We start from the raw sequence: 14167 nt of genomic DNA on the forward strand, positions 1-14167 counted from the left end.
ATTAGCTCAAACTATAGATTTTGTTTTTTCTTTTTTTGAAAACCAAATGATAGAAATTATTGAGGGAAAATCCCAAATTTCAAATTCATCTTAAGAAAGTAATGAATTAGACTATTTTTCTTTTATTTAACCATGCTAAATTTCGAAAGTAAACGCCCTAAATGTATAATAAATGTGTATTATAAGTTTTTTAGTTTTAATTGCAAATTTGCAATAGTTAAAATCATTATTTCAGTCATAGTATTAGTACTATACTTCATAGCAACAGGGAAGTCTAGACCGGGTTTGAACCGCACTGAGTCTGAGGCTCGAACCGGTCTGACTCGAAGAAAGGCAAAAATCGGAAACCCTACCTAAACCCTGAGGCTGCTCTTCCTCAAGACCTCCTATGGCGTCTTCACCAAAACCCTCTTTTCTTAACCATCAAGCAATCATTACTCGCTCTTAATTTCAATTCCCATTTATGCGACAAACCACGAAACACCACATTTTTAATTAAGTGCCGTCGAGATTATGGCAAAAAAGTGTGCATCAGGGATTCTAGCCTCGCTAACCTACGCTGCTTTCGGCGTCGACGAAGCCCACGCAGATGGGCATTTCAGCTTTTCGCCATTCTCTTATTCAACGGCTGAGGGGGAGGCTCCGGAGCCGGCTCAGCCGCCGGCAGACGAGCCGCAACTGGTTCGCAATAATAACCCGAGGACGACGTCAGCCGGGTTCGACCCGGAGGCCTTGGAGAGGGGTGTTGAGGCTTTGAAGGAGATTACTAGTTCTCAACATGCTAAGAAGGTTTCTAGTTTCTCTCTCTCTTTTCCCTGGATGAGTAAATCTGTTTGAATTTTTGATGTGATTATTTGCATGCACCTAATTCATCTAATCTGTTGAAGTGGTGTTTGGATGTTGGTTGAGCAAATTTCGCATGGAAGTTGATGTTACGATATTTGGTAACATATTCAAGGACTTTTGTTGGTGTAGGTGTTTGAGGTGATGAAGAAGCGAGAAGATACAAAACAGCAAGAATTAAGCTCAAAAGCTATGGAGTTCAAGGCAATTCAAGCTCAAGCTGACACTGTAAGCTTCGTCATATTTTGCACTGCTTGCTTCTAGTTTAAAATGAACCTTGTTCGTGCAAGTTTGATTTTCGGTTTCAAACCTAGATATTCTGGTTTTTTCTTTTCATAATTTAGATTGGGTAAAAGATTAGTAGTTTGTGGATATTATACAATTTAACTTTTGGAAGCACGGGATTGTATTTTTTTATTGTGAATGTAACTTCCTAGCATATTACATGTGTTTCTTGAGAAAATGTCATTTTGGCTGGGAGTGTTGGGATCGAATCCACTGTAAAACGAGTAGTATTGTCTTGATTTGTGAGCATAGAGATGAGTGTACGTTGTTGAGCTTTTTCTTTGTTATTCACTATTTAATCTCACACATTCTTTCTCTAAGCGACAAGGTCTTCATTGCACTAATTACATTTAAGAAAATTTTAGCTCTTATTTCTCTTTTAAATGAAAACTGCAACTCCCTATTAAGCATTTTTATTGGAGAATCCCGCTTATACCTTCAACAATCAAGGAATTAAAGCTTAGGAATAGAACTAGGAATAGTTTCATTCCTTTCATTACACTTCAATAATCCCTTTTCCAGGGCTTGTGAGCTGAACATTTCGCCATGTTTGGGTGTTTTTCTGTGCTTCGATCTCGATCAGAGATGACAAGATTGTAGGATCAAAAATGAAAATTGGTTTCTATATTTTCCAGGAGAAACAAGCAATAGTCTATGATGAACAGAAAAAGCTAACTCAACAAAAAGCACAAATAAAATCACAGATGGCTAGATATGAAGATGAATTGGCCAAGAAAAGAATGCAGGTATGTGATCCTTCAGGTTCACGTGAAGTGAAGCATCAGGGCTTTCCCTTATTTATATACCATGTAATCTGGAGTTTTGCAGGCAGAGAATGAACATCAAAGGGGTAGAAATCAAGAACTTGTAAAAATGCAAGAGGAATCGGCTCTGAGGCAAGAGGCTGCTAGACGAGCAAGTGAAGAACAGATTCAAGCACAGCGTCGTCAGACTGAAAGAGAGAAGGCTGAGATAGAACGTGAAACTATTAGGGTCAGGGCTATGGCAGAAGCAGAGGGAAGAGCCCATGAGGCCAAGCTTGGAGAGGATGTCAGCAGACGAATGCTAGTTGAACGTGCAAATGCAGAGCGAGAGAAATGGGTTGCTACTATTAACACCGCATTTGATCACATTGGAGGTTTTTCTCTCGAATACTGCAGATCTTTACTTTTCTAGACATTGGTAGATATATATATATATATATATATATATATGCAACGGAAACGCAAGCGGTGATGTTTGAATAACCTTTTATTTTTGTTGCTCATTTTGTTGCAAAACTGCAATACGTGTTCGAGCTTGTATATTCTACTAGAAGCTAATATACTTTGTTGAACCTTTAGTGTGAGGATCCACTTCATAGCTTTTGTGGGTTCTAAAATTATTGGCAAGTTGGCCCTAGTTTACATGCTCAACTAGCAACTGATTTGTTGGTGTTAGTTTATGGAAAGTATAAGCTTCTATTTCCCATTTGTTTGTCTTTTGTGTCTGGCCTTGAGTCATTTTTCAAATGGATGGTTGCATATTTCATTTAATGCTGCTTCTCCAACTCCAAATGTTCCCTTAAATGCAGGAGGGTTACGGGCTATTTTAACAGATCAGAATAAGATGGTTGTAGCGGTTGGAGGGGTAACAGCTCTAGCAGCAGGCATCTACACGACAAGGTACTATATTAGGAATGTCAAGTTGTTAACCTCAGAATCCTTGAGCTTAGTGGATTTTGACTATATTGTCTGACTTCACATTCAAAAAACTGTCTTGCCGAAATGGGCAAAACCACACCTATTTGAAAACATTTTCTATTTAATGTTTTTTCTCATTTTAAATCCACTTGTCATTTGTTGCCATAAGTGGTTTGCGTTTTTTGACAATTGTTTTTCAACAAGAAGCCACTTATATTAGTTGGCGGATGCTGTTAAGAATTTCATTCCTAGCATTTCGATGATTTTGGCATTTCGACAATGGAAGTTGTATTAAATTGTCTTGGCATTAGAAAACAATGGAAGTTGTATCAAATTGGCAGTGGCATCTCCGATTAGATCCATTCTTTGGTGATGGCATGTATAATTTTATTTCAGCGCTTCTCTAAACGCTTACAATAAGTTTTTGGATTTCAGAGAAGGTGCTAGGGTGGTTTGGAGTTACGTGGATCGAATATTAGGACAACCATCTTTGATCCGAGAATCTTCCCGTGGTAAATACCCATGGTCTGGGCTGTTTTCACGCGGCATAAGCACCCTTTACCGAGGTGGTAATGCAGGTTCTGGCTCACAAAGCAGAAAAGGTTTTGGAGATGTTATCTTACATCCTCGCCTCCAGAAACGGATTGAGCATTTGGCTAGTTCAACTGCACATACAAAAGTTCATAAGGCACCATATAGAAACATGCTTTTCTATGGACCACCAGGAACAGGGAAGACGATGGCTGCTAGGGAGCTTGCCCGCAAATCTGTATGACATCATAACCTTTTCCTTCTTGATGGATGGATTAATTATTACAATGCACTTGCTTTAGCTTATAGTAGGCATTTAGAAATATATGTGCACTCCCACAAAGAAAACTTGGCTCACTAGAGATGGGTCCGATATGCATCATGTGTGAATTTATAAGTTAAGGACCGCGTTGATGTATGACTTTGTGATTGTTGAGTTCATTTTTTATAGGGGCTCGACTATGCACTGATGACTGGAGGTGATGTTGCGCCACTGGGCTCTCAAGCTGTTACCAAGATACACCAGATGTTCGATTGGGCCAAGAAATCTAACAAGGGTTTGTTGCTTTTCATTGATGAAGCAGATGCCTTCTTGTGCGAGTGAGTTTTTCTCCTTTAGTCTAGCCTGCATTGTTTCAAACATAGTTTGATCTGTATTAACATTCGAACATCTCCCTCCAGGCGGAATAAAACCTACATGAGTGAAGCTCAGAGGAGCGCGCTGAATGCCCTTCTGTTCCGTACGGGTGACCAGTCCAAGGATATAGTCCTCGCTCTTGCAACGAACCGCCCTGGTGATCTCGATTCAGCTGTTTCAGATCGTATTGATGAAGTCCTAGAATTCCCTTTGCCTGGTGAAGATGAGCGTTTCAAGCTGCTTAACTTGTACCTGGACAAGTACATAGCACAAGCAGGGGCAAGAAAGCCGGGGCTCTGGGCCAAGTTATTCAAGAAGCAGCAAAACAGAATAGAGATGCAAGGGCTCAACGACGAAATCATTAAGGAAGCTGCTGCAAAGACGCAAGGTTTTTCTGGAAGAGAGATCGCGAAGCTTATGGCAAGCGTTCAAGCAGCGGTGTACGGTAGTCAGAATTGCGTGTTGGATTCCAATCTGTTTCGCGAGGTGGTAGATTACAAAGTTGCAGAGCATTATCAAAGGAAGAAACTTGCTGGAACTGAAGAGGAACCACTTTTTGCCTAACCAATTCCACCACTTGAAATCAAATATGAATCATATGCTTCTTTTTCCTCTCAATGCGAGGAAGTTTTGGTGTAGCTTTAGCATAGTATTCGTTAGCCTCATTGATTTAAATACGTTGTTACCACCAATAGTGAAATCATTGATATAATTTTTTCTCATTTCCACCTGAGTACTCGATTAACAAATCCATAGCTTATGATGAATAGTGTAAAATAATCAACTTCATATGGTAAAAGATGATGCCAATTTGCTCCGAACAGGAGCAGTTTTCATTCAAAATGTGCAAGGAATCCTTATTTTGAGGAGCAAGAATACTTGGCAGCCATGCCAAACACCATGTTATCTGAAAATTACAGCTTATAACAACTGGGATGACATACTTTAAAACAGCAAAAACCAGAGACCCATCGTCTAGTGATGATGGTCTTGCACGTAACGCAGACCACAATACTTGCACACCGCTGGCTCATCCTTGTCGAGGCATATGAACTCAACTGGATGACCAAGTGCCGGGTCACTATCTGCAGCAAAGACAAACAGACACCTATTAAAACATAGTATGATATGGGTGCAGATAAAGATAATCACTATTCATAGAGAAGGGACTTAGGTTTATCACAAATTATGAGAATAATAATGAGGATTAATCTCGACATATACAAATATTAGCAGAGCAGACCTCCTTCACAAACAGCAATCCTGTCTCCTACTCTGATTGGTGGAACTTCATTGATCAACTCCATTGGAGACTTTTTACTCGAATCCTACGTTAGCATCCATAAACCATAATTAGAATAAAAGACTACATTAGTGCTCCACCTGGAGATGATATGTCACACATGTTGATGTACGAAAAAGCTGTACACAGAACCAGGTGCGTAAGTGATGGTTTTGTTAAAACCTCGAATATATTTTCAGTATTGTAACTGAAAGCAAGTAGCCATCAACTTAGGGATAGAACAAGGAAGCAGTTTCTTGGTAGCTTGGTAAATGCCATGCAAACTGCCTATTCATGAAATTGGTGTAGAGATCAATTTGCCAGCTCCAGTGTGATCTTATTCATTACGTGCTACTCAACCAAATAAAATTTGAACACAACTCAAAACTCAAAAGCTTGTCATATTCCTCTTATTCAGTACCCTCAATAGATTACTATTTGCAGAGGTTACTATGGGCAGGGGAAAATGGAAAAAAGCCCAATGATCTTATCAGTTATCACTCATTGTATTATCCTAATATAGGTTTTAAAATTGAAGGTACGAGCAAAAAGAATATACACTAGTCCATGGATATCCTGCCTATATGCAAGAACACCAACAGGTGTGCAAGTGCAGATGCTCTATAGCATAGAGTATTCGCAATTTCCTTTAAACCAACTTGCAAAACTTCGTGTATATAGAAACATCTGCAGCTGTAACAAAGACTCAATCTAGAAGGAAAATAAAGGATATGAAAGATAAATAAGAAAGGAATGTTCACATTCTCAACAATTTGCCCCTTCCTGTTTTGGGAAAACAGTATTTTGAACTGCAAATATAATCATAACGAGGGGGTATAAATTCTGGAATTTTGCACGACCTTCCAATCCCTTCGGGGAGCTAAAACAAAAGGTAAAAAGATAATTAAATACCAACGAACAAAATACGCGATTGCAGATCTTCAAATCTAAATCAACAAAGCTCTCGCATCGATAAAAGCAATCATTTAATGGAATAAGAACAAGAGGCTCCAGAACAATCGGAAAATTTTCATCATACAATAAATAAATAAACGAATAACACGAATTTCCCAACTTATGTATAATTATATATACCTGCATCCATTTTTGGGTATGAGAGGTGGCAACTTCGCTGCTAACGATGCCGCTGAGGCTTCTCGAAGATCCAGTTAGGGTTTTCATGAGGTGCGTCGCCATTGTTAGTCCATTCTTTCCCCTGAATGCCGCCATTGTCGGGGGCTGAGGTGTAGAGAGAGCGCTCGATTTAGTACAAGAGAGATAAAGGGCACATGAAAGAGTTGTGCGGAATATAAAGTGGAGTATCAGTAATTTCGTTTGCCACCTAAAATTTCTTATGTTGCTTCATTCCTATCCTCTATATTTCTCTCGAGGCATATGCAACTTTTTTTTTTTTAATCAAAAAGAAACATACTTAGTTACTTACGCAACTTTGTGTGCGTGTGTTAGTATAGCGATAAGAGATTAATGCTTAAAACGTGGAGTTTTGAATTCAAATCATCCGTCCATAATTTTTAAAATTCTTTATTTATTTATGTAATATATCAAAAAAATATATATACTTGCGTGTACGTGTGTTGCCTAACAATAGGAGGGCCTAGTAGTAAGAGGTTACTTGAAATCTTAGGTTTGAGTTCTCCGTTGCTGTGTGTGCGCGTGTGTTGGTCTAACGGTAGGTGGTTAATGTCCAAGGCCTGAAATCTTGGATTCGAGTTCATCGTGGTGCAATCATTAAATTTCTTTATTAACGTGTACTCCATCCATCCACGAATCTTGACACGTTTGGTTTCGGCACGAGAATTAAGAAATTGTAAATTAGTGTTTTAAGTGTGTAGTTAATATTAAAAGTGATAAAGTAGCAAAGAGAATGTAATAAAAGTGATAAAGTGGAATAGAGAAAGTAAAAAAAGTGATAAAGTAGGAAAGAGAAGGTAATAAATATTACTCCATCCGTCCCACTCCAATAGGCTCACTTCTTTTGGGCACGGAGATTAAGAAAACTTACTTTTTAGTATGAAAATGGTAGTAAAGTGGTGTGGTCCACACCAATTAAGTACAATTTTTTTACCCAAAAAGGAAAATGAGCCTATTGGAGTGGGACGGGGGGAGTACTTTATTTGAAAATGTGTCAAGATTCGTGGGACGGCCCAAAAAGGAAAACGTGTCAAGATTTGTGGGACGAAGGGAGTATAATATATCAAAAAAAAAACATATTTGTAGTTTGTGTCCATTGACCTAGCGGTAGGTGGTTAATGCCCAAGACCCGAGGTCTTGGGTTCGAGTCACCATGATGCGATCATTAAATTTCTTTATTTACTTATGTAATTTATCAAAAAAAAAAAATACTCTTGTGCGTGTGTTTAATGTCCAAGGGCTGAAGTCATGCATTCGAATTCACCGTCGTACGATCTTTAAAACTTCTTTATTTACTTGTGTAATTTATCAAAAAAAAAAACTCCCTCCGTAATGGCGCATTACTGTTCAACACACATTAGTAAAAAAAATACTTCTTTCGTCCCCCATATTTATACATAGCTTTCCTTTTTGGCACGTTCCCCAAATTTATGCACATTCTATTTTTGAACATTATTATAATTTTCACAATTTTATCCTTGTAACTTACTCCCTCTGTCCCACTATAAGTAGCTCAAAACTTTTCGACTAGAAAATTAAGGAGAATGTGTAAATTGATTAAAAGTAGTAGGACCTACTTTTTTTAAAGATTATATTTTTTTCATTTACGGAAACAGACCACTTATAGTGGGACGACCCAAAATGGAATACATGCCACTTTTAGTGAGACTGAGGGAGTACATTATTTACCCACAATCCACTTAACAATATCATCAATGTGAGACCATTTTTCTACTATCAACACTCCAAATAATTTTTTGTTAAAATTCATGTCATGGCCAACTATGTACAATTATGGGATAAAGTAGTGATTAAAAGATAAAAATGAAATAAAGTGATAGAGGTCACAACTTTTTGTGAAATAAGTTGGTTTCCTAGAACAAGTCATTATCAATAGGTCAAATGAAAAAATAAAGTAAACAATTATTAATGGAACGGATGAAGTACTCCGTCCCCAAAATAAGTTCATTTTTGGGAATGGCACGTGTTTTAAGAAAAAATGGTAAAGTGTATTGATAGTGGAGAAAAATATGTTATACTTAGTATTGAGGGTGGTGAAAAGGTGAAAAAGTGTTATAATTAGTATTGAGAGTGGTGAAAAAGTGAAAAGTAAGAATAAATAAAGTATTATTAGTGGTGGGGTAGTTGTCCAAAAATGGAAAGAAAGAAAGAGGAACTTATTTGTGGGACGTCCCAAAAAGGAAAAAGATGAACTTATTTCAGGGACGGAGGGAGTATTACTAAAGAATTAATCAAATAATAAATCATTAAAATAACAACTATCATATTATATATTATAGTATCAAATATTAAAATAAAATAAAATTCATTTTTTTTTAGATTCAAGATACATATTTATGTCATGAAACTGTATATTACATGAATGAATTAACCAAATAACTAACAATGATCTTTACTAATATAAAAAATATTTGATCACAAAATATAGATTACATATTATATCCCTATTACATACTCCCTCCGTCCAAAAAAAAAAACATTAAAATGGATGACAAGAGTTTTAATAAAAATGGTTTGTAGTTGTGAATGGAGAAATGGTCTCACTTGAAAAATAATGTTAATAATTATAAATTAATTATATTGTGAGTGAAGAAAATGATCAGTCATATAATATTTATATTCAACTCAAATATATTTAATTAAAATTAATTTTTTACTTATATTTTAAATATAATAATTGAATTGATATTAATTTTATATAAATATAAAAATAAAAAATATTTATCGTACATCGCACGGAATGCAAATGTTAATAATTACTTCATCCGTCTTGCTTCAAATGGCCCTAAATTTTTAGGTACGGAGATTAAGGAATATGTGATAAATGTGTAAAGTGGTGGTGGGACCATCCAAAAAATAATAGTATTAAATATTTCTAAATTTGGGTTGAGTCATTTGAAGTGGGACAATCCAAAATAGAAATAGGGTCATTTGAAGCGGGACGGATGGAGTAGTAATTAATTGAAAATCGTCCATTCTTCAAGACGAACGTGTGCGTTTGGTAGCTTTGCTTAGTGGTGGGAATTGCCGAATTGGGATAGTGATGTTTAATAAATCAAAAATACAAATCGACAAATATGAAATATTCGTGTGGTTCATTCTTAGACCTTTCTTTCAAAAAAAAAAAAATTAAATCCACAAATTGATTTTTTTGTTTAGTTTTTACAAATTCGAAACCTAAGAAAAGGATCGATCTTTTATTTCCACGTTCTATAAGGTTAACACAATTACATCATTACATGTCAGGGTGCACAATTTAATGGTGCCAATCCAAATCCTGGTTCTGTTTTTGTATCAGCTCATATTTATAAGCCATTTATTTTGTATAGTGAAGAAGCATAAAAAACAGAAGGTGTATCCGATTGAAGTGACAGAAAAGTGCCAAGTGTGGATCATCTTTTACATAAAACAGAAGCTATCCTTGGAAATTGGTATGAAACTATAGGAGCTTAGCTTCAATTTCCTCCAAGCTGAGCCCCTTTGTTTCAGGTATATAAAAGAATATGAAAATAATTGCTAAGATAGCTATGCCTCCAAAGATGAAAAACACGGTTCCAGCCCCAAGCAACTCCTGCAACCACAATTAAACACAACATTTAACAATCTAATCTACTAATAACATTAAACACTAATTCAACTCAAAACGCACCTGCAGCGGAGAAAATGCTAATGCCACAAGTGCATTCGACCCAAAATTTATGAGAACAGCAATACTCAATCCTCGTCCTCTCACACGCAAGGGGAAAATCTCAGAGATCATCAGCCAACCAATTGGACCAAACGAAAGCTGCAGAATACAGACTCCAATTATTGATTTCATACTTGACATAACAGGAAGTAGCAGAGCAAATTCAACCAACATACAAATAAACAAAGACAACATGCTCTTTCACACAACTTATACATCCATTGTCAAAGCAGGAAATAATAGAAACATATTAGATATTAAAATAGCAATTTTCACCACTTCTTTACACACAAAATCATGTTCCATAGGTGAGAGTTGCTTAATTATATCTCAGTATTGTGATACTGAAAAAAAAATACCACAAAGTGTAATGTTGAGGCAATAAACCAATTGGTATTACCTGGTAACATCCAACATATACGAGCAAAGCCACAACTGCCAAAGCAGGTACATCGCCTAGGAAAGAGTAATAAGATCCGAGAAGAACTAGAGATACCGTCTGCCAAATGAAACAAGTAAGTCAGTAATAAGCTAAACAGGCCAACAACTACCAATGTATCATACAAAAGAATGACTTAAGAACTGAAATAGTCTGAACATATAAAAATAGATTAAAGACCTGGAGAGATCACTTACAATGCCAGATACACCTCCAAGTAACAAAGGTCTTCTCCCCAGCCTATCAACAACCGAAACGGCCACCCCGGTCATAATCAGCTATAATTCAAAGGCAATATGTGAGTGGACAAGGATTAGGTGTATGATCAAGAATAATGGACTACATCAGTAAATAGTGGAGAATAGAAGACTGAACGGGAAAGAGAAACCTCTTAAACATATATCATATACTGGAGAGCAATGTGATAACATAGGCCTAGAGAACAATAGCAATGCTAGCGAGCACAATAGCAATGCTAGCAGCAGTATGGAACCCTAAATAGGAGATATATTAAATAGGAAAAAATTCAATTGATAGTTACCTCTATAACCTATTAACTAGAAAGTGCAATGAGCATAGGACCCTGGGAACTGACCTTCAATAAACCAAGTAGAACAGACACCTTAGTCGCATCTGAAGCTTCAGGAAATCCTGCACTCTATGATACCAAAATTATCAGAATTGGCGAAGCAGCAAAATAACAGGATTTAGTCCTCAGCAACCACATATATTTAGCTTTCATGACTGATGCAGAAGCAGTACCTGAAATATTGTCGCGGCATAGTACAACACACTTGGTTGTCCTGTAATCTGCCATTAATAGATAAAAGAGTTATGAGCTCATATTTAGATTTGTTTCTCAAAATGGAAATCCAATTTTTCTGAACCATATACCTGTTGAAAGAGGACTAGCCCACCGCCAATGATAAGTGCTTTCAAGCACTTACCCTGGAATACCTCAGCTAATGAGGCTTCTTGCTCTTCGCGCATGTGAGAAAGCTCAGACAAAATGTCATCCACTTTCTGAGGAGCAGATTCACCTATAGCCGCTCCTCGTAATTTACATAAGCAATCTATGGCAACTCTTCTTAAAACCTGAGCATCTCCTTTTCCCTGTACCACTCGTAGAAGTATCCATCTAGGAGATGCGGGAAGCCACCACATTCCGAATCCCATTATCAGTGATAGAGGTACGCTAACTCCATACATGTATCTCCAACCAGTAACAATGTCTACCAAAAGGCTACCAGCAACATACCCGACCTAAACAAAGTCTCAAAAGTCTTATTTACAGGACTCAAGTAGTTTTCAAGCATACATAACAATTAACTATCACGGAGTTCGGTTTAAGGTAAAACAAAATATTATATGTAATTGAATAGCTTATGTAAGTTCGGAGCTTTTCGTTCAAGGCAGGATTACTTACTAGCATTCCAAGAACTATAAAGAATTCCTTAAGAGAAATAAGCCGCCCTCGTATTTGACTTGGAGCTGTTTCAGCAATATACATTGGAGCAGCATGCATTGCCTAATATGCAGGAAAGTAAAGTGGGTTACAAAAAAAAAATCAAGAAATAACACATCTTGCTCTTCATCACATGACTGTCACTTACTTCTGGGGCCAAGATGATTTTTCTTTTGTAAATTCATATATAGATATAAAATTTCAACCGAAGATAAAGATATATTTCAGAAAATCTACTAAATCCTGATACTTGTCTCATAACAATGAGTGCAAGAGAAAACAAATTGCAGTCATCAAATATCAGCAAGTCCTCTAACGTATTCACAAAAATGGTCAATCACCATAATACACGCACACGCACTCGGGAGGGAGGGGGTTACATAATTATAATCTTACCAATCCAATTCCTATTCCATAAATGAAACGCCCAATCACCATGAGAACAAAAGTAGGAGCCAAAGCTGTTAGAAGACCTCCAACAAGGTATGTAACAGCAGAAACAATCAATTCCCTTCTTCTTCCTGCAGTGTTTCATGCCCAAATTATGTGTTCAGCAATACTAGTTGCAATCATTAGGTCTAACACTGGAAGTTATACTAACCTAGGAAGTCAGCAACATTAAATGCCAAAATTGAGCCTATCAGTGCACCATACAATGAGCCACTGGTCTGCCATAATAAGGAGACAGAAACAGAAAACATGATTTCCCAGAATTATGTTACAAAAAGCATGGAATATGTGTGTGTGTGTGTGTGTGTGTGTGTGTGTGTCTGTGCGCGCGCGCGCGTGCTTAGTAACAACCGGGAAGGATGAGCTTGCTTACAATTAGACCAACTTGCAGAGAAGACAAATTATACCATGAGATTCCACTAAATGTGGCTGACTGCACAGGAAGAGAACACAGAAAGACATTAGCATCACGAATTAAGTTTGCACCAAAAAACATAATTCTAGTGTTTCTAAAGTGCCAATTGATTACAATCAAAATAGTTTATGTGAAGCACCTTAAAACGGAAAAACAACCACCTCCCACAAGCAATACCTGAATGGAAATAGTAGCAGAAGATGTAGCTCCAATATCATAACCATACAGCAGTCCTCCAAAAGCAGGGAACAGAAACCTGGTACGTTATCAAACAATTAACCGAAAAAACGGACACATTCAAATATGCCAAAATGATCCTAAAAATTAATCATCAAGTGGAAATTATGAAACAAAAACAGCTATGAGCGAATGAGAAGTCCAAACTCACGGAAGAATCGCAGAAACCACAGAGTACTCCTCAACTTCGTTGCTTTCATTCTTCAAGAGAGGCTCTTGCTCGCTACCGATTTCACCAGATGATGTTCCGTTCTAACAATTACAAAATAAGGAAAAAAGAAATTATCATAAAGTTGGCATCAAATTATCTGATTAGTAACTAAAATCAGCAAGTCGGCATTTGGTAAAAGGCATCATAAACAGTAACTAGTAGAGCAAGCGCAAAAAAAATTACACATAAATTTGAGATAAAATGGATGAAGTGAAGAAGATTAAGTTGGCAAAAATACCTTAGAAATAGAGGAAAACCTCGGTCGCTCGACATCGGAAGCCATGGCAGCGTTGGGAAACTCGTGTAATGGTTGAAATCTGGAAGAACGTAAATGGTTGATTAAATGCGCAAGTAATAATAGAGTATTAAGTATCTTAGCTGGAGTTCGCCAAACAAACAAATCCTCAATCTAACACGATTATTACTACAATTTTTGTTGAATATTGGCTTGTTGGAAATAAATAAATAAAATCTAGAATACTGCAGCTGACAGCTGTTATTTACTTATAGTAGTACCATATTTTGACACGTTTTTTATTAATTCCCTGTGTGTTGCTACCAACTCCCATCTATATGTATTACTTACTCACTCCGTCCCATTTGTATTGGCCTCCTCGTCATTTTGAGTTATCTCAATTATATTGGCCCCTTTATTAAAATAGCAAAAATAAAGATTATTTAAGTGGCAAAAATAAAACACTCTACCTACTTAACTCATAAATAAAGACTTTCTTAATCAGTCCCCTTGGGATGGCCTAGTGGTTGGGGTAGTTGCCTGTTCTCCAAGAGGTCACAGGTTCGAGTACTCTCGGCCACAATAACCACTAGG

The 14167-nt window shown here is 36.9% G+C and overlaps 3 protein-coding genes across 3 annotated transcripts; 1 reads left to right on the forward strand and 2 right to left on the reverse strand.

Annotated features, from left to right (window-relative positions):
- Nucleotides 1-365: 365 nt before the first annotated feature.
- Nucleotides 366-4700, forward strand: LOC130993279 (uncharacterized). The gene is made up of 8 exons (XM_057918109.1): nucleotides 366-789; nucleotides 976-1071; nucleotides 1764-1874; nucleotides 1957-2266; nucleotides 2702-2792; nucleotides 3246-3579; nucleotides 3793-3941; nucleotides 4023-4700. Exons 1-8 carry the CDS (start codon nucleotides 514-516, stop codon nucleotides 4540-4542), a joined length of 1887 nt encoding a protein of 628 aa, XP_057774092.1. The 5' UTR covers nucleotides 366-513; the 3' UTR covers nucleotides 4543-4700.
- A 79-nt stretch (nucleotides 4701-4779) lies between these two features.
- LOC130993280 (NADH dehydrogenase [ubiquinone] iron-sulfur protein 6, mitochondrial) lies at nucleotides 4780-6687 on the reverse strand. The gene is made up of 3 exons (XM_057918111.1): nucleotides 6356-6687; nucleotides 5222-5306; nucleotides 4780-5063 (listed from the first exon to the last, which is right to left on the reverse strand). Exons 1-3 carry the CDS (start codon nucleotides 6488-6490, stop codon nucleotides 4954-4956), a joined length of 330 nt encoding a protein of 109 aa, XP_057774094.1. The 5' UTR covers nucleotides 6491-6687; the 3' UTR covers nucleotides 4780-4953.
- A 3085-nt stretch (nucleotides 6688-9772) lies between these two features.
- LOC130993281 (D-xylose-proton symporter-like 2) lies at nucleotides 9773-13868 on the reverse strand. The gene is made up of 14 exons (XM_057918112.1): nucleotides 13577-13868; nucleotides 13279-13379; nucleotides 13068-13146; nucleotides 12849-12908; nucleotides 12627-12693; nucleotides 12422-12546; nucleotides 11987-12088; nucleotides 11455-11823; nucleotides 11323-11370; nucleotides 11156-11218; nucleotides 10758-10838; nucleotides 10522-10620; nucleotides 10083-10220; nucleotides 9773-10004 (listed from the first exon to the last, which is right to left on the reverse strand). The coding sequence occupies exons 1-14, from the start codon at nucleotides 13619-13621 to the stop codon at nucleotides 9873-9875; spliced, it is 1509 nt and encodes a 502-aa protein (XP_057774095.1). The 5' UTR covers nucleotides 13622-13868; the 3' UTR covers nucleotides 9773-9872.
- Between the last annotated feature and the right edge of the window lie 299 nt (nucleotides 13869-14167).

Source organism: Salvia miltiorrhiza, chromosome 7, assembly GCF_028751815.1.
Source record: "Salvia miltiorrhiza cultivar Shanhuang (shh) chromosome 7, IMPLAD_Smil_shh, whole genome shotgun sequence".
Taxonomy (NCBI): domain Eukaryota; kingdom Viridiplantae; phylum Streptophyta; class Magnoliopsida; order Lamiales; family Lamiaceae; genus Salvia; species Salvia miltiorrhiza.